The 21,398-nt window shown below is 34.7% G+C and overlaps 1 protein-coding gene across 1 annotated transcript in view; it reads left to right on the top strand.

Moving 5' to 3' along the window:
• Positions 1-14,152, top strand: part of LOC140445380 (dual oxidase maturation factor 1-like) — a 28,949-nt gene extending 14,797 nt beyond the window's left edge. The window contains exons 5-7 of the mRNA XM_072537360.1: positions 2,552-2,716; positions 8,194-8,313; positions 13,776-14,152. Of these exons, the coding sequence (XP_072393461.1) occupies positions 2,552-2,716; positions 8,194-8,313; positions 13,776-14,035 (545 nt within the window). The 3' untranslated portion in view covers positions 14,036-14,152. The remainder of the gene's footprint in view (positions 1-2,551; positions 2,717-8,193; positions 8,314-13,775) is intronic.
• Positions 14,153-21,398: the final 7,246 nt, after the last annotated feature.

Here is a 21,398-nt window from a genome sequence, read left to right on the forward strand (position 1 = left end):
TACAACTTAGATGAAACCTTGGTAACTACAATTCAAAAACCTGCAAAAGTAATAACATCAAAAGGTGTGAAGCAAGTGAGGGTGGTCACTTCGGGGGAACGAGGAACATTGGTGACAGTGTGTCTGGCAGTGAATGCCAGTGGAAACTCAGTGCCACCAATGTTTTTTTTTCAGCGGAAAAATTATCGATAACATTTTGCTTCCAGTGGACCACCAGGATGTATAGAAACGACCAATCCTTCTGGATGGATGACGAAAGTTGAATTCTTAGTTTATGTGAAACATTCTCATAAGAATATTAAATGTTCTAAGGAAAGTCCAGTATTATTAATACTGGACAACCACTATTCCCATTTTTTGGTTGAGATAATAGATTATTGCAAGGAAAATATCATTGTTCTCTTGACCTTGCCTTCCGCATTGCTCTCATCGATCACAACCTTAGGACAGATCGGTGTTTGGATCATTAAAAAAATTTACTAGCTGTCAGATGGATGGCTAGATGAAAACTCATCCAGGAAATACAATGACAATTTATAACATTCCATTAATTGTTGTAAATACTTTGCCGTTAGCTGTAACTCCAAAAAATATACAGTCTAGTTTTCGTGTAACTGCCATTTTCCCGTTTAATAGGGACGTTTTTACTGATGAAGATTTTCTGCCATCATCCATTACAGATAAACCTGAGCCGCAAGAAAATATACGAACACCGCCAAGTACGCCACCACAAGTTATTAACAAGGAACCAGACCAAGATCCACAACCCTCAACTTCTCGTGCTTTAGTTACAGGATTTATTAGTCCTAAAGATATTAGTCCTAAACCTAAAGCTCAACTCAGAAAAAATACTGCACAAAATAGGAAACGAAGACATACGGCTATTTTGAGGGACACGCCTGAAAAGAAATCATTATTACAGCAAGAGCAACTGAGAAACTTAAAAGCTAATAAAAAAGGAAAACAAAAAGTCAAAAAGATAATTGTTTCAATAGAAAGCGATGAAGAAAATGAAGAATGCTTCTGCATTATATGTTGTGATTCGTACACTAACTCAAAATCAAAAGAGAAATGGGTGCAATGTGTAGACTGTATGGGGTGAGCACATGAACTTTGCAGTGACAGTTCTCCAATGTTTGTATGCATCCATTGCCAGTCTTATTAGTCTAATAACTGATTTAAATAATTTTTTAAAATGTCGCACAATAGTTTATAGTTTAATAAAAAATAAATAAAAAAGTTTATTTAAAGTTTTTTCATTAAGAAAATTAAAATATTATTTGAAAAGTATGAAAGTTACTAGTGTAAAAATTTGCCTCTGCCATGTAACAACTTACCCAATTGTGGGGTAATTTGATACAATTTGCAAGACTAAACAAATATATATTTTTTTCCTAAAAGTGACAAGTTTCTTGTAAATCTAATATTTAAAATAATTATATCGAAATGAGTGCTTCTTACACCAATTTTTATGAGGTGTCTATTTTACATATTGAATGCACAAAAAAATAAAATGTAAAAATTGTAACAACTAACCCTGGTCTCCCCTATGAAGAGAATTCACATATAAATTGCGAAATAGTTGAGGTTACACTTTCTTGGCGAAAGAGTGCTCCTCGAGTTGAGATGCGATTATACAATGCCTTTTGGATCGTATTTTCCGTGACGAGTTGCTGTTATAAAATACTGAAATGCCGAGATGACTGTCCCACACGGAATATGAGAACAGAATGAAGAAATGTCGCTACAATCCAATAATTTATAAGAAAGCAAAACCTCCAAAATTGACATTTTATCGATTGTAACGTAAAACAAATAATAAGCTATTTTGGACATGTGCATCGAAGAAATGGTCTTGAAAAACTTACCATCCAGGAAAAAGTAGAAGGCAAAAGAAATAGAGGTAGATCTCCCACACGATACACGGACCATATTGTTGCTACCATTGGCGCTCCATTGTCAGAATGTGCTAGAACGGCAGAAGATAGAAAAACGTGGAGGAACATTGGGAAATTTAGCTAATAGCTTCATGATATCACGATACCTGCATCAGGTTAACGACTAAGAAGAGGAAGAAGAACGTATTTTCATAAAGTGGGTTATTTATAACTTCAGAAATTAGCCATTTTGGCATATATTTACGAAGCAAATACATAATATAAAACAATAAAACTGAAAGATTCATTACCCTTTAAATAATAGTTCCGAAAAACAATAAACCTTACTGACCCACTTCTTAGTTTGTCTACCTGATTTTCTAACGAATTTGCAAAGTGGATCAGATACTAGGAGGAAACATTTTTATGACCAGGTGCTTGTAAAACACTTGTTTTGGTTTTTAAATTGAGACGAGCAATATTGGTGGCAAACACGATATCGAACCGTGTTTTAAAACTTTAGGACTGGTGGTAGATTTCATTATCTTTCATAAAATTCTTCTGAGAGGTTGAATTAAATTTGTTCGTAATCATATTACTTTTAATTGAAATTTTCTGTGTTAACAATCCCTGTATTAATATTTATTTTATTTTAAAACATAATTTATTTTTAGTCATTCGATATGGAGCATATTTTCTTGGAATATGCGGTGGCTTGCAGTTGCTGGCAAACCTTGTTTATTTAGTTGTACGTAATCCTTTCCCGCTGACGATACCGTTTGAAGAAGAAACTTTAACTACTCATTTTGGATTTAATTATTGGTGTACCTTTGTTCTAGGTAAGTCCTAAGTGAATTCATAGTTTTTAATAAAGAATAACTTTATATTTGTAATATATTTAATACTAATACGGTATCTGTCAAAATAAGCACTGCTGGAAGCTAGATTGAGGAGAAATTGCTAACACAAAATTAATTAAATTAATGATTAACTAAATGTTAACCTGATTGTTATATTACCTACTTAACAAATATTTATTTTATATGATTAACCTGTTGTAACTGACTGAATAGCTAAAGCCTAAGAAAAAAAAACAAAGAATTGTTTTTATCCTAGTTAGTTTTTTTGTCAAATTTTCTATAATTTTAGGATGCTTCTTTTGTTGTTTTAAACTCAACAACAAAAGCCAGCAACTTGCTTACGCAGCTCCAGTTTCGCATTTTTTTACCAGAGTTCAGTCACCTTTCGCCTTCAAGGCTATACGATTTTTTTTACTTTGTTAAATGTCTAAAGTCTATTTTCGTGCCTAGTAAAGTTCCTTAGCATGGGCAGCATTCGGAAGATTACAAACAGTATTAACATCAAACGTACCAGTTAGGTACTTTAAAAGCAAAAACTTTCGATTAGTATGTGCTGCTGGTACTAACATATGGAACTAACACATGGGCTTTTAACAACAACATAGTCACAAAGTGACTAAGAGAGCTATGGAACGGAGAATGCTCAACATTAAGTTGGCCGATCGCAAGTCAAATGAAGACATAAGAAGACGAACCAAAGTTACAGATGGAATCCAAAAGATTGCATGTTAAAATGAAACTGGGCAGGACACATAGGAAGAATGAAAGACAACCGTTGAACGAAGCGAATTATTGAGTGGCTACCAAGAGCAAACAAGAGAAGTAGAGGCATACCTCAAACCAGATGAACTGATGACGTCAAGAGAATGGCTGGTCAACAAACAGAAATGAATGGATACACCTAAGGGAGGCTTACATCCGACGATTGATGGAGTAGCTGTTGATGATTATGATGACGATGATGAAAGTACCGTTTCGGTAAAAATAAATGCTGGTGACACCTTAGCTGACTTCCTTTGAAATATAGGTTCCTTAACAGGTTGCCTGTCATGCGCACCAATATGGTGCACAATACCATATCCATAAGCTTGTTTGGGAAAATCAATATATCGGTCCCGGGGGCCAGACCGTATTGTTTGTTAAATCGGCTTTTTATTTAAATATTTGATTATCGAAATATTATTTTGAGTCTTCTATAGTATGTTTTTGCAATATACAACAAAAATATAGTATATGCACCAACGTGGTACTCATGGCTTTACAGACCTGACTAATTTAATATTACCTTGTCCATCCCGATTCGGCACGAAGTTGATGCGACCGGCTCTTGGCAGTGTTGAACTATTTATAGGAATAGTAGCTCTTGTTAGTTGACTGACGATTCAGCAAGATGGATGACCGAGCAAGATAGTTGACTAACGGTTCAGCAACATGGATGACCGAGAAACAGAACGTGTGTTACGATTATACAGACAGATTCCTACGCCTTCTATAGGAAGTGAAAGCGAGTTTGATGATAGTAATTTAGACCCCAATTTTATAGCGAACAATGACGAGGCGTTGAGTAATATATTGAGTGATGTGTGACAGTACACTGCTCTTGCCAGGTAATTTTTATGAAATCATTATAAGTAGAATATTATATTAACTTTTTGAAGTTATACTTCTATACGCGAGTTCGACGTTAGAAATTTGTACGGGAGTGAATCGGTAGAATCATTACATATGTAAGATATTGGTAAGAGAGAGAGAAGATATATTTTCTCTCTCTTTCTCTTTTGAGAATAAAAATGTTCCTTTTGTAAATATATTTAATATTTATTAATATTATTATTATTTTTCCATTCTGTTCAGATTTGTCTTGAGCCTCGTTAGGCATGTTAAATTATAAATTAAAACTTGTAAATATATAAAGAAAGTTCAAATGTGTACTTATATACACAACAAACAACAATTAAATTTTGTATGACAGTTGTATCATGAAATTATTTTATTAATATTACTGTCATGGTAAATTAAATATATGCGTAAGTAAGTTATGTATATTGTCATTTTTAAATACTTATGAATATTGCATTTTAATTTGTATTGTATTATTATATTGAATTATGTTAGGCAGTGGTGCTCAGACTTATACTGCATGAGATCTACCACATAAACTGCAAGCGTCCGGAGATCGACTGCTATATCCTGTTTTTAAACCAGGAGGAGTAATTCGAATTTACCGCGCCGCAATGTTTGTTTGTAATTGGTCCAACCTCAGGCAAGTTTACTCCACTGTTATGAATTTTTGACACTAATGGCATTTCATAGGTTAATTAAGTTGTATCGGCGATTGTTTGTGCTTTCTTCGTTATTCTTTTAATTTTTAGATTTTTAGTCTGCTTTTATATAAAAACAGTTAGTTTTGGAACTCTTTAGCGACGTATTAGTATATTATAATATTTTTGGATTACCGTCGAAGGCCGATATGATCAACCAAAAAAGAAGATGTATTTGGTAACTTTCCTAGTGACTTTCTTGGGTGTGAATCTGTCTCTTTCGTTTACTCCTCCTGGTTTGAAAACAAAGCATAGTAAAAAAACCATTTTGAAAATAAAAAGCTTTATTGCACATTTCTAGTTGATAAAAAGTTGTAACTACAGAGAGTTGTAATTAAAGTCATGTTTTTCATATTAATTTTATTTGGATGTTGATGCATGGCACTGCATATCATCCACAAGTATTTCATATGATGGTACGTAATTACCGAGGGCCAAACGCAAGCATGAAGAGAGATATTCGTCATTTAGCCGATTACGATATTTTGATTTCACTATCTTCATTGGGGAAAATGAAGACTCATACAAGTATGTTGATCCAAAGAATGCTGTGAGCTGCAGAGCTACTTGTCTTAAAGACGGATATTTCTCAGACGGTATGAAAGACCAAAATTTCCTATCGGTCGTTCTGGATTTAAGGTGTGTATCGGAAATCATTTTCAGTACCTCATTTTGGACGAAAATGATCTCCATATTGAACGTAACGGATATTTCAGTGGCTATTTTTTCCACGTCTTGACTAGAAAATGGATTAGACATGAATATTACAATATCTGTCAGTTTTTTTAAAATCAGCGAAGCGTCTTTCAAACTCGCTATGAAATGCTTGTAGCTCCGTCTTGTAATAAACATAATTCAAATGAGCGGTTCCCCTTTTTTTTCAACGATGGAAAGTTGTTTAAATCCTTTCTGCTAATTTGCTTAATCAATAATTTTAATTTGTCGACAAAAAAATGTATTGCGCTCATATCGATAATTGTTTTATTTTTACCTTGTAGTTCAAAATTAAGAAGGTTCAAATGATTTGTTAAATCTGTTAGGAAAGCCAGATCACTGAGACATTTTTCGTTTTGAAGTAGATGGGTGTCGTCCCCTCGTTTTTCTAAAAAAGAAATTATTTCGGGAAGTAGCTCCTGGAACCCAATTGTCCATGGCTCAACCACCTCACATCTGTATGCAGAAGTAAATCAGTGTGTTCCGTGGAGTCGCTAGCTTCCAATTGCGGTTTAAAAAGACGACGTTGCAAGCTTCGTGCTCTGATTGAATTCACAATTTTTGTTGTCATCTTCATGATGTCGTCCATATTTAAAATTTTGGAACACAAAACTTGCTGGTGAATGATGCAATAAAATGAAAAAAACGATGGAAAGTCATGGTTAGCTCGACATAATACAACAAATCCATTGTTAACGCCAGTCATGGATGGTGCACCATCTGTTGTAATACACACGAGTTTGTAAATCGCTAGCTCGTATTGTTTCACAAAATTTATAAAAACGTTGTATATATCTTCTCCGCGAGTTTTTTCTTTCAGATGCAGCATTGTTAACAATTCTTCTTAAGCCAACATTTCTGAATGAAAATACACAACTGGGCGGTATCAGTCATATCGGTTGACTCGTCAATTGAACCTGTTGCACACATTTCTGCCATTTCTCTGATAATTTAAAAGCACCTGAAGACGATAGAATAAATAAAGTCCAAAACTTAATTGATATGATGACAACAAACTTCAATATGGCTCTCTATCCATCCCAGTCTGTATGTATTGATGAATCTATGATTGCTTTTTGGGGCAGACTTTCTTTCCGTCAATACATTTAGAATAAAAGGCATCGTTACGGAATAAAAATATTTAAACTTTGTTCTGAATCATATTATACGTTGCAATTTAAAAGCTGTGGAAAAGAAGCATTGGACGATATGCCAGTATCAGTGAAAGTGGTTATGTAGTTAATGCCTCCTTATTTAAATTTGGACTTCACGGGTGTACCACTCGCAAAAAGACTGCTTCAAAATTCTACTCATTTAGTTCTGACACCACGTGCTAACAGGAAACAAAAACCATCTGAAGTAGTAAAATAAAAGTTAAAGAAAAACGAAGTTGTTGCTCGTCAAAGCGACTGTGGTATTACAGTTCTTAAATGGAATGACAAAAAAGATGTTTTGTTATTAAGCACTAAACATATAAGTAGATCAAGTTACAGAAGTGCATACTCGAAGTGGCATAACATCTAAACCATGTACCATAGTAGAATATCATATCGGCAAATCTGCTATTGATTTATATGACCAGATGGCATCCCACCATCGAGCTTCAAGATGATTTGTAAAATGGTATCGAAACGTTGCATTCGAGATTATTCTAAATACAGCTGTAGTAAACGCAATGTATCTGTATAATTCAGTAACAACAAACAAAAAAAAAATGAAAATTATAGAATTTAAAGAAGATTTGGTGAAAAGTCTTGTAACAAAAAAGACAGAAGAAAGTTCTGAAAATGTAAATCGTTACATTTTACAGAAGACACACAAAAGAGGAAGATGCCAAAATTGCTATAAGGAAATCGGGAAATCGCGAAGAAAGAGGGACGAAAAGAAGGACAACAAACTTCTAAAAAAGTGTGGACACGAGTCCGATTTGTTGTAAATACCTTTGTACTGATTGTTTCTTTAAATTGCATTAATCCGTATTTTTGATGTGTTTTTATTTGATGAATAAACCATTTTTCTTTTCATTTAAAATAGTGTATTATTTTGAAACATCCTTGCCAAAAAATAATAGGCTATATTTCTAAAAATTGGTCTAGGAGGCCAACTGATTAAAATTTTCATATAATATACTAAGCTTGTGCATCTGTACAGATACATACAATGATTGACTACATCAGCATGTTGTGCTCCATATAGGTACATACTTTGCCGTTGGCAAATAGTGCTGTGTACCAATATGGTTCACAAATACATAATGTAGTACTAAATCAGCTTGGCAGCCAACCTGTTAAGAATAGTCCCAATATTATTTGTGTGGCTATTTAATGCATCACTGGGTCTTCATGTATTGTTAGCTTTAGAATGCTTGTTAATACTTTTAATTAAATGATGTTGTTCTCAACGATTCTTTTTTTATTTTAGGTTTAATTTGTGTTATTTTGGCAGGCGTAATAGTATATATGGATATGTATCATGATGAAGTAATATACAGTTTCTTTGGCGTTAATCCTCTTAACAGTTATGATGAAGTTGTGTACTTAAGTAAGTATAACGATTTAAATGAATGTATAACTTTCAATGATATATCAAATTTATCCTGTACTATATACTAATTACTGGAATGGTTTATCAGTTGAAATAATAATATTTATAAAAATGACGATTTAATGACGTTGTGATAGGACAGACAAGATGAACGTCCGGCATTTGATATACTTATCACTAGAGACCAGAATATATTCAGTTTTTTGCATATATCTGCATATTTTTATAAAAAAAAATGTATGATGCCAATATTTTCTTAATGTTTCGACCTTTTCCCGAAATTGTTCATTCAAATTCGCTAAGTAATAAAACCTGTTTCTTTGAATCATTTTGGGCGTACCTGCTATTGTAATAAAAAGTTTTAGAGAAACTATTAGACAATTAACAACCCTAATATACAAATAAAGTGAAACATACATAAACACTTTTAGTGGTGAAGCTTTTAGGAATAAGTAGCTGTAGAAATCTCCGAATTTTAAATTAGTCCCATTCATGGTGTTTACGTCAGTGTAAACCTGTGTATTGAGGCAAATTTTAAAAGTGCCTTTATAGTTTAATTTTACTACGTAAGCCGTGACTTCATTAATTTGTTTGTATTGCGATGTCCAAACTAAGTGCATTAATTCAGATATATCCTTAATTAAAGCTGGATGGAGGTAAATTATTTTGTCGAGCGTTTGGCTTTTTGTTTCAGATTTCTTCTAATAAAAAATGTTTAATCGATCAGCATGCAAAGACACATTCTCACCTTAAAAAGTGTGAAAAAACTTTTGAAATTCAATTCAAAAGGGCAATTGACAACGACGCAGTACTTAGTGACCCAAAAAACTGAGCAACAATTTTTTAACCAAGACTTTTGCGATGCATTATTATTCTCGGGAATTCCAATTTCAAAAGTGAAAAATGTCACTTTTACCTCATTTTGGCAGAACGCACTTACGCACTTTTAAGAATACAACTGCAAGTAGATAATGCTCCAATCGATCAAGTGAAAACATTTAAATACTTGGGAATGATGATGACTGACCAATGGGATCCTCAACAAGAAATAAAATGCCGTACCGAACAAGCAAGACAAGCTTTTATCAAATTTAAACTGCTACTATATAACCGCAATCTTTCCTTCAATCTCCGCTACAGGATAGTTAAATGCTATGTATGGTCCATATTGTTATACGGCATGTAAACATGGACGTTAAGAGTACCTTCCATTAATAAGTTGGAGGCCTTCGAAATGTGGACGTTGCGAAGAATGTTCTGCATACCATGGACAGATAGGGTGAGAAACGAGGAAGTCTTAAGAAAGGCAAATACTGAGAGAGAACTACTCAATTTGATCAAGGTACGAAAAATTGGATACCTCGGCCATATTCTGAGAGGAGAAAAATACGCAATCCCTCAACTAATCATCCAGGGAAGGATTGAAGGCAAGAGAGGAGTAGGTCGTAAACAAATGTCGTGGCTACAGAACATAAAGAACTGGACAGGCATAAATAACACTGGCGATCTTTTGCATGCCGCAAAAGACAGACGTCTGGCCTTAAGATAATTCGCCAACGCACTATAGGTGCACAGCACTATAAGAAGAAGAAGGCAAAAATATTGTAAATTAAACATTCCCGATGAAGGTACATGGACTACACTAGCAACTATGAAACTATGAACTTATTGACATGTAACAGGAGCTGTTAAAATGTTGTTGGCTGTTGACCAATATTATTTTGATTTTCTTATTAGTGAATTAGTAGATGATGTTACATGTGTTCATCGCCCTTCTTAATGTCTTGTACTGTAATCACCAGTCGGATTACGAATAAGTATTTAACATTTAGAAACTAATATTAGAGTGATTATATAAAATTTGTTGTATTTTTATTAAAGCTTATTTCACATTCGTCAATTTAATTTTTTTAAAAATAAGTAGACTCTGGAATTTATGCTTTACGAGCATTCCATGTATACTTCATTTAGTTGTCCATGTTTTTAAGTGATATTTTCAAGCGTTTGAAATCCTTTTCCTATTTAAAAAATAATTCAAAAAAAGTTTGCACTTTTCATTTTGAAAAATTGCCGCTTAATTCGGACCCCCTAGGAAATAATTCTAATTAGTAATAAAAATAAGTCAAATCGATGATACAGCGAAATAAAACAATCAAAGTTAGAAATATTATTTTAGTTGAATCAAATTCAACAAAATCAAAGAAATGAAAGAAAACATTTAACTAAACTTTTGAAAATTATTCGGCTACTGGCGAAAGTCACTGTCTATGTCTTTTTCAGCCCCTCCGCAGTCTGTGTGGACCCACAAACTGTGCATGATTCACATTACACACAATTCTCCTCTCGTGTCATTGGAAAATTTGCCGAGACAAAAGATGCATTCCACGTCATCATCATCAGGTTCTACAATTCTTGGAATTACTTCCAACACATTCGACTTTCCACTGGAAATGCTGGCGTCTTCTTCACTACTGCTAAATAGATGATCATCGTCTTTCTTGAAATCAAGTTTCCTTTTTACTAGTTGTTTTCCTTTTCCCGAAGAGATGCCCGGTGCGGAACCGCGACCACGTCTGTCCTTTTGACCTTAACCACGCCGAGCTTCTTTATCTTCTCTACATTTTTGAGTTTCAATTAGTTGTGCCTCGTGGGACAAAGATGTTATGTCAGATGACTGACAAGCTTTTCGCCCCCTAGTTGAGATCCCATTTTTTATTATCAGGACATATGTCGAATGGAATTGTTGCGTTCGAGGAGCTAATTTCGGTGATGCATGCCATAGTAGTGGAGTCAACCCTAAAGATGTTGACGATTAGCCTGCTTGTACTGCAGCAGATGTCGATGGCTCGCTTTATATCAACGGTTGTCTATCGTCGGTTTTATACAAAGAAGATTGATGGTATTTGGCATTTGGCATTTGTGGACCTGAGAAAGACACTTGGCATTTGTGGACCTGAGAAAGGCGTATGACTCTGTACCAAGGTCAGAACTATGGGAGGCAATGTACAAATTAGAAATACAGACGGAGCTCATAGAAGCTACAAAAGCTCTGTATAAAGAAAATAAAGTGTCCATTAAAATGGGAACAAGAATCATAGGAGACTTCACCACAACAAAAGGGCTCCTGCAGGGTTGTTCCACATCTCCAACCCTATTCAAAATATACTTAGAAAAAGCCTTGACTACATGGAAAAGAAAATGCGAAGGCATGGGAGTACCGGTACGGAACGAATACCTATATACGTTAAGCTTTGCAGACGATCAGGTAGTGATTGCACAAGACCAAGACGACCTCAGCTACATGATGAAGAAACTACAAGAAGAATATACCAAGGCTGGCCTAGATATTAACCTCGCGAAAACAGAGTACCTATCTACAAGTGAAGAAGACATAGAAGATCTACAGATTGATGACAACGTAACGTAAATGAAGACAAAAACGCAGATTTATAAAACATTAGTGCGAAGTATTATGACATATGGGGCTGAAAATTGGATCATAAACAAGAAAAACAGCAGTAAGATAGTAGCAACAGAGATGGAATGCCTGCGAAGATGCTGCAGAGTAACAAGAATGGATAGGAGAAGTAATGACGAAATAAAGCAAAGAACATCAATAGAAACAGACATACTAACATATATAGAACAAAAAAGATTAAAGTGGTATGGACATGTAAGAAGAACTAACGACAGCAAATGGATAAAGAGAATAACCGAATGGAGCCCCATAGGAAGGAGGAAAAGAGGACGACCCCGAAAATCCTGGAGGAACGAAGTAGACGACGCCATGAGTAAGAGAGGCCGAATCGATGGAGAATGGAACAACAGAGAGAGATGGAAACGGTTGAGCGAGGGAAGGCAGTGAATACTGTAGAATCCCTAAATATATATATATATATATATATATATATATATATATATATATATATATATATATATAGATTGATGATTTTGAAGAATGGTTTTTCCTTCGCCTCTTCAATATATTCTGCACCTGAGATATTTTGCCTCAGCCACAGCCTGACTTCTTCGCTGTAGTAGGTTTTCAAAAGACTCATGAACGTCCTATCCAAAGGCTGCAATTTGTGTGAACAATGGGGAGGCAGTCACACTATAGTAACATGGGTTGCTCTAGCTAGATCAATGACGTCAATGTTCTGTGTGTGACTAAACTGCACATCCAAAATGAGTAATGCTGGCTTTTGCTCTGTAATATGACACCAGTCTAAGACATGTTGAAACCATTGAGTGAAAGATTGAATTGTATCCAACCAGAAGAATGCATCGCAAATATCGTCCCCTGCGGGGCAGCTTTCTTCAATTGCTCACTCATGTTTTTGCACGGAAAAATTACTAGAGGAGGTACAACAGAATACAGCAGGCAATAGTTACAAGAGCTCCTCTTTCTCCTGAAGTCAAAGCACCTATTTGTTGTCCCCTTGATGCCAATTACTTTCGCAACTTTGCATTGTACCACAGTGATTCCGTTTTGTCCACATTATAAATTTTATCTGGGGTAAACTTTCCTTTATCGTAAACATCCTATAAAATGGAAGATTTACCAGACGGTTTCCTTTCTGGCAATTTAGCTTGATGACATTTTAAAAAAAGTCCTTCCTGCGATGTCATTTTTAAACGGATGTTCGATGCCGTTCTTTTCTGCTAACTGAACAACCATTCTCCTCAGGTCACTACAAGTAAGACCAAAAAACGAAGCCCCTATAGCAAGACAATAATTGATAAGCTCATTCTCAAGGCTATTGCTTAAAACTGTACGGCTATTATACCCCTTTTAAGATTCATTGCTTCCTCTGAAGCGCCGTGTTTCATGTTGGATAATCTCATTAGCGTAGTTTTTGGTACATTATAATGCTTACTTGCTTTTGTCTAACCCATCTTTTTACTGATAATAGTATCTATATTTTCTTTCATTTTTGTTGGACTCCTCCCCTTCTGCTTTGGCTTAGGCATTCTGAAACAGGAAACCAAAGGAATAAAAGAATACGTTATATGCTATGGAAACTGAAAAATTTCTACATTAAAAATGCGGGGTTCGATTTAGGAACAAGCATGGGTCCTATTTGAGCAACCATAGTATCAGATTTATAATTAAAATAACTTTTTCGATAAATGTCGAAATAAAATAACTTGGATATAAACATGATCTCCAATCCTTCCCATTAAATGTATATAGAGATTATCAATTACTTTTGAGTATTTTGTAAGTAACAATTTAAAAACTAGGTTTAGTGGCATTCTAAAGCAGAATGCAGCAAATTGGAGAATCAGGAAGGCTGAGGGTCCGCTTTGGTTGCTGGTCCTTTTTATTTACTTTCCTCTATATTTGAAAGAAGTTTCACAATGAAGCGTGCAAATTCCCGATGTTTTGTTATAGTCTTAATTTAAAATGAATGTCATATTTGTGAAAATTTCCTAAAAATAATGATGTTTGTTTACAGCTAAGGAAGAGCGACAACATTTGAGGCGACATCAAACGATTAAACAAAACAAATCTATGACGAAACACGGTGACATTCCATTGGTTGAAATGGAAGCTGCTCCACCAGTTGACGCTGACGATGATGATGAGGATGTTGAGTATATTCCTGTATATTTAAAAAGAAAGACTGTTGTATTGGCACCAAGTGTTAATCGTGGTAACAAACCAAACAGGCATAGGATGCCATTGCCTCCCCCTTCTACCAGTCATGCTTCATAGTTGGGATAAGATAAAAAAATTAATAAGAATAGAATATTTAACTCTTCACGCTTAAAATGTGCTTAAATTTGTTTCTTGTAGAATTCGTATATTAAATATATTCTTTTAGCTTGAAAAGTTTTTCTTTTTATTAAGAGTGATGATAGTTGAAGGAATAAGTATAACGTTAGTTTATATTTTAAAGTATCCTTAGTGAATCTAACTATCCATTTAAACTTATTTAATCTGATATACCAAAATATCTTGTTGCACTTACAGTTGAACCACAATACGGATAGACGTGAACATACTGTGCACACTAGCAGATTTCAAATTACAGCACCGAGCGCCGAGTTAATCGAGAACTGTTTAGCTGTTCATGTGAACAGTTTCACTGTAGAAGCGCTGTAGACCCATTTAATTTAAAAATGGGTCAAAAGTATACACTGAAGAAAAAAAATTTTAATATTCAAGCTCGTCAAATAATACACTCAGTGTTAAAAGTCACTCAAGAGAAGTAGCTGCTGATAAACTTATTATTGACTTTAAAAAAGTGCAATAGCGTGTGGCTAGTATAACAGGTAATTTGATAAATAATCTTATAAAAAAATAGTAAAGAATCTGATATTTTTGGGTTGCATTTTCAGGAGTTTCTCTGTGTAGCATCAAATATATTCCAAACAATGCCGCAAATTGAAACAGGAAATATAATGGGTTTTGTCACTCCTAATGAGAGGCGGAAAAATCTTTAAAAATAAAAGTTCAAATAGTTGAATTTGTATCAATCAGCTCGAGAATAAAAATATATTTTTTTAATAAATAGTATACTTCATCTAATTTACGTACCGTTGCACGTCATCCGCGTCATAGCCCGTGAGGTCACATGATACCAACACGAAATATTTAGGCGGTAGGTGTGTTCTTTTTTAGAATCACTTTGCCGAGTACACTGGCATTACAGCTAGTAGACATATTTTATTACATATGCGTAGAAATAATATTTAAAGATTTCTATTAATGTTAAGTTAAAGAAATACACAATAATATGTTTCATTTAATTTGAATAAATGCATTATAAATCGTTTTTATGAAGAACATTTGTTCGGAACACATTAACTGTAATCAAACGAAGGTGATATTTTGGCATAAATTGGTAACACTTATTTGACAGTTGCGGTGTTGACCAATCTTAATAAGTAATAAAAAAAGTGTTGTTTTTGTTTAAGTATTCCATTTTACATCTTTATACGACGCATACAAGCGGCTCAAATTGTTTTTAACAAGATTATTTTTCAACTCTTGTATGATATTTTAGTATAATGTTAAAAAATAATACTTTCGTTTATTTTGAGCAAATAAATTTAGTTATACTCATGATAATAATATAAAGGCATTATTATTGTTTTTCAGATTATCAGAATGGATTAATCTGTTTGTATAATCTGCAATAACATAGATGATAAGCAACTGTATGATATAAAAAAGCATCTTTGAATCTTTTAGTTGGTCTAGGAAGAAAAGAATCAAATATATATATATATATATATATATATATATATATATATATATATATATATATATATATATATATATATATATATATATATATATATATATATATCTGAAACGAAAGGCCATAGTACAATTCGTGAAACATTCCGTGTATGAATCAGTATCATTAGGATGTTATTTTAGGGATGCGTGATGGAAAAAGTCCGATTATTATAGATGGAATACTAAAACGATACGTTGACAAAAATAAACGTTTTATTCTAACACAAATTCCTGTTTACAAAAATCTCTTAATTCTATTTATTGACGTTGACACTGGTGTCACTGACAGGTGGTGCCAACACCTAGCTTAAAAAATGTACAATATAGAATTGTAATACCAACCCTTCTGCAATTCTATATTAGCGTAACTACAAAACTATTACAACTCTTCCTCCTCCTAAGTGCTTTCTCTGTTGAGGTTGGCGATCAATATGGTGAATGGTCTTAAGGCTTGATATGCCCGTTACATAAAAAAAGCGAATCGCTCCAGTGTGACAACTACAGAGGTAGAACCCTGTTAACAACTGCTTATAAAATACTAGCAAATATTCTCTACGAAAGTCTACAGAAAAATCAATAATTTACCAGATTTGTTCAATAAGGCCCCATAAATAGTCGTTAGTTCATTCATCATGGTTAATGTAAACCAATTTCGAGAAGATACTGATCATGGACTACAGATACCGACAGGGGAGGAAGAACACGAAAATGTAAGGCTTCCCAGGTCGTCAACCCACGAAATCCTTACCAATATTTAAACACTAATAGAGAAAAAGTGTGCACGTGGAACGTTTAAAAAATCTGTACTTGGAATGTTCGAAGTATGTTTGAAGGGGGAAAGATACACAACACCATTCAAGAAATGAAAAGACTAAATATCGACGTGATGGGAGTCAGTGAGATGAGATGGTCAAGCTCGGGACAGTGCTGTGTAGATGAGCATATAGTATATTATGCGAGAAACGATAAACCACATCACTGGAATGACGTAGCGTTGATTCTGAGCAAAAAGGTCGCTGAAGCTGTGATGAGCGTGCTATCTCTCTCTGATAGAGTCATTCTGATGAAGCTGCAAAGCAGACCCGTTAATATAAACATCATTCAAATTTACACATCAACATCAGAAAAGCCAGAAGTAGATATCGAGGAGTTCTACGCACTTGTACAAAAAGCACTGAAATATACCAAGAAGAACCAGATTTCAATGCCAAAGTTTGCAAAAGCAGAATAGAAGACATCATCGGACAACACGGCTTAGGCGATAAAAACGAAAGGGGCGACCGACTTATCCAATTTTGTCGGGAAGAAGGTTTTACCATTGCTGACACCTGGTTTAGACTTCCCCGAGACGACTTTATACGTTCAACTCACCTGCAGATACAGCCAACAATATTATCAGAAACCAGATAGACTTTATTCTCATTAACAAAAGATTCAAGAACAGCTTGACTTCGACGAAGACTTTTCCAGGAGCAGCCATCTCATCAGACCACAACCCATTAGTTGGCCAGATAGAACTCAAACTAAAGAACCTAATCAAAAGTAAACCTAAACAGAACCTGGATTATGACACTCTAAAAGACCCCGTAGTTCGTCAGAACGTAAAAGATGTAATGAGAGAAACACTAGAAACCGCTAAACAACAAGAACAGAGTGTAGAACAAAAATGGAGGTATCTCAAAGACGTCATGCTAAATGCGGAAAAAGAACATCTGGGAAAGAAAACAAGAGTAAAAAATAAAGAATGGATGACTGATGACATTCTACGGATGATGAACCAAAGAAGATTAATGAAAAACAGGGACGCGAAGAAATACCAAGAAATCAACCAAACAATTAAAAAAGAAATACGAAGAGCCAAGGAGACATGGATGCAAGAAAAATGTAAACTAATCGAAGAGCTCCAAGTAAAACACGATCATATAAATATCCACCGAAAGATTCGAGAAGCCACCGGTCAATACAAGAGGAGAAACACACACCTCCTTATAAACAAAGACGGGAACCTGGCGACGACAGTTAAGGAGAAGTTGGTGACCTGTAAAATGTACATCGAAGAACTTTTCTGGAACTACCGAGGTAACCTTGCAGAAATAAATTGCATGACAGGGCCGTCAATACTAGAAAGCGAGGTGAAAGTAGCTTTAAAACAGTCTAAGAATGGTAAGGCCACAGGTCCGGACGAAATACCCGTTGAACTTATTAAGGTGATGAGTGAAGTGAGCACAAAGGAGTTAACTGAACTGTTTAACGCCATATACGATTCAGGTAATATCCCAGAGGAATGGCTATTGTTAACATTTGTAACATTACCAAAAAAAATACGATCTGCGAAAACATGCGAAGATTTCGGAACTATCAGTCTTATGAGTCATGCACTTAAGATGTTTCTTAAAATCATACATGCCAATTTTGTACACGTGAAGCACTTTTCACCTTACAAATCCGACTTCATATATGCCGCAATGTCAGTTGTGATGTCTATATTTGTTTTATTGACTACGCCAAGGCATTTGACCGTTGTCAGCACCAGAAGATGTTCGCTGCCCTACAAAGGGTAGGATTGGATGAGAAGGATATTCGGATCATCATGGATTTATACTGGAACCAGCGTGCTCAAATCAAGATCGAAGATCAGCTGAACGACCAAGTGAAGATCATGCGAGGAGTAAGGCAAGGCTGTGTGCTCTCACCGACTCTTTTCAATATATACTCTGAGGAAATTTTTACTAAAGCCCTCACAAACCTAGAGATGGGAATCCGAGTGAACGGTGAATACATCAATAATATTCGCTACACCGATGACACTGTGTTACTAGCAACCCGCCTAAATGATCTACAAGCCTTATTAGACCGAGTCAGAACTGCGAGCGTAACATACGGACTAGACCTTAATATTAAGAAAATTCATGGTTGTCAGCCGTGCAAATTTAGATCCCGATGCACTAATGCCAGGTAGCGAAGAGATCCAGAGAGTCGACAGATTCACTTACCTCGGAACTACCCTCAACTCACAATGGGACTACGCTCAAGAGATTAGATCCAGAATTGAAATGGCACGGACTACATTTATCAAGTTGAGATCATTGCTGTGCTGCAGTGATCTCGGTTTAGAAACCAAGACGAGGTTAGTGAGGTGCTACATTCTTCCAGTATTACTATACACTGGAAGAATGTAGCACTTTTTCTTATATATATATATATATATATATATATATATATATATATATATATATAAGAAAAATATCGAATTCTTCAACTCGTTATACAGGGTAAAGTATTTGGCAGGAGAGGACCGGGACGCCGTCGTATCCCGTGGTTAAAAAACCTCCGACAATGGTTTGGGATGACCTCCGCGGAACTATTTCGCAGAGCAGTCAACAAAACTATGATAGCCTTGATGATCGCCAACATCCGGATGAGATAAAGCACTGAAGAAGAAGAAGAATTCAATAAGACAAATCCTCGAGAAAACATTAGAATTTAACTTTAAAACTCATCACCTATTCGTCCACTTCAAGGCCGCATACGACAGTGTCAAGAGTACAGCACTATACCAATCAATGGGTGAGTTTGGTATACCAGAAAAACTTATCCGGTTAACGAGAATGACAATGTCTAACTTAAAAGCCAGGGTACAGGGAGAAAATTCTCGATCTTTTGAGATAAAGCATGGACTCAGACAAGGGGATGCCCAGGTTTGCCTCCTATTTAACATTGCCTTGGGGAAGGCAGTCTGAGACACATGAATTCGAGACGGTGGTACTATTTACAATAGATCGTTACAAATCTTAGCATACTCTTATGACATTGACATAATAGGGCGTAGCAAGCGAGAAGTTAAGTACTTCCTAGAATTGGACACGGCGGCGAAACAGGTTGATCTAGTTATCAACGAAGACAAAACCAAGTATATGTTGGTTACTAAGGATCCTATAGCAAATGAGGAACGGGAAACAGCATTTGGAAGTCATATTTCTGAACGTGTTGACAGCTTCACATACCTTGGCTTGCTAGTGACTACTACCAATAAAACAAGCGAATAAATTAAAAGACGAATAAACCTTACAAATATGATATACTATGGACTCCAAAAACAATTCCATTCAAGAAATTATGAGGCCGGATCATAATACGAATGTCTGATAACATGATTGCTAAAAAGCTCACGCTAAGAACACCTATAGGAAGAAGAGTTAGATATAGGTAGAATAGGTGGTTAGATGGAGTTGAGACCGACTTAGGGATACTAGAGATCACAAGGTGGTAACACGTTGCCAGAAACCGAACAGAATGGCGACTAATCTTAAAGCAGGCCAGGATCCACAGAGGATTGTCGATCCACAGATGATGATGATGATGATGATAGGAGATGAGAAGATTTTCTCGCCTAAGCCATAGTGGAGGTTCATTAGCTTTACCGTAAAGACTTTCTGCCGGACTAGAAAAGAATGCTTTAAGACATAGGTGGATAGCCGTGTTGTGTAATGTATTTAGAGAATTTAGGGCTGATTTAGTTACAGACATATAGATGAAATATTCATAGTCGAGCTTGGAATGGATTAGTGATCTGTAAAGTTTTAGTAAGTAGTTTGATCATACTCAATGATAATGTGAAAGTGTTTCAATTATATTTAATCTTTTTAGGCAAACTTTTTTAGTTTCCTGAATGTGTTGTTTTCAGGTTAATCTTCAATCAAATTCAGCCCTAATATTTTGCAATTATCAACAACCGTTAATAAACTTATTTACTGTAATTTCAGAGTTAAAAGAAATAATTCTTCTGCTAAATTTACCAACTTTAGATTTAGAATGGAAGAGGGTAAGTCCTAGAAAAGCAACTTTGTTTTGTAGATCATTTACTAGTAGTTGCGTTAGATTTAGGTACCATGACAGTACATTATTAGGTCATTGGTATATAATACACATTCGATTGGTGGAACAATAATGTGACTTACTTGCTTATCGCAAGAATGAATAAGGATGTGCTTAAAACTGAATTTTGAGGAACTCCGTCATGTTGGATATGTGGAGAAGAAAGGAAGTTATTGCCAGAATGTAAATAGAATTTAATGAATCAACTTTTTTACTGAAAAAAAATGCAGCAGTCACATTTTTTAGATAAAATGCCTTTAAATCCCACTTTTTATATTTAAAAAATGAACTATTTTCGCATGTTTTTTGCTATCCCTTTGTTTCAAGAATTTGCAATTTTTTTGTTTGTCAATGTAACCTGTTACATGGAATCTTACTTTTTTCGAGCAATTAAAACTGTAAATTTTAATAAATAGCTAAAAATTTTACATAATGTTAAAAAAAAATTCTAATTCGAGTTTTTCCGTTTTGTTTTTGTATTTTCTGAAAATATTCGCTATAGTAATGTATATTTTTTACACGATTAGAAAGTAGAGTTTTCGACAAAAAAAAAGAGAAAAAATAAATATGTTAAAGCAAAAAGTAACACCGTGTCTGGGACATAAAAATGTAAGTTTTCATCAAATTTCGTAAAAAAACTGTTTGATTTTGTGGAAGCTAACATAAAATACTTAAAACTCGTTTATTTTAATTTTTCGCATAAATTTTGAGGATATTTAAAAAAAGTGAAAATACAAAAGGTATAAGTAGTTATTTTTATTCCTACCAATTTGCTATTTAACTTCTTCCGTCCACGTTCCACTTCCCGACCTCAGATCGCCCGTAAATTATTTTTTCTTTACATAGTTTTTGTTATATTTCCTTCGTCTTACAATGGGTTTCATACTGTTTTTTTATATTAAAATCAAAAATGATCGACCCTGGACTAAAACACCCACTGCATAACGTCACAATA

The sequence above is a fragment of the Diabrotica undecimpunctata genome, chromosome 7, assembly GCF_040954645.1.
Source record: "Diabrotica undecimpunctata isolate CICGRU chromosome 7, icDiaUnde3, whole genome shotgun sequence".
NCBI classification, from domain to species: domain Eukaryota; kingdom Metazoa; phylum Arthropoda; class Insecta; order Coleoptera; family Chrysomelidae; genus Diabrotica; species Diabrotica undecimpunctata.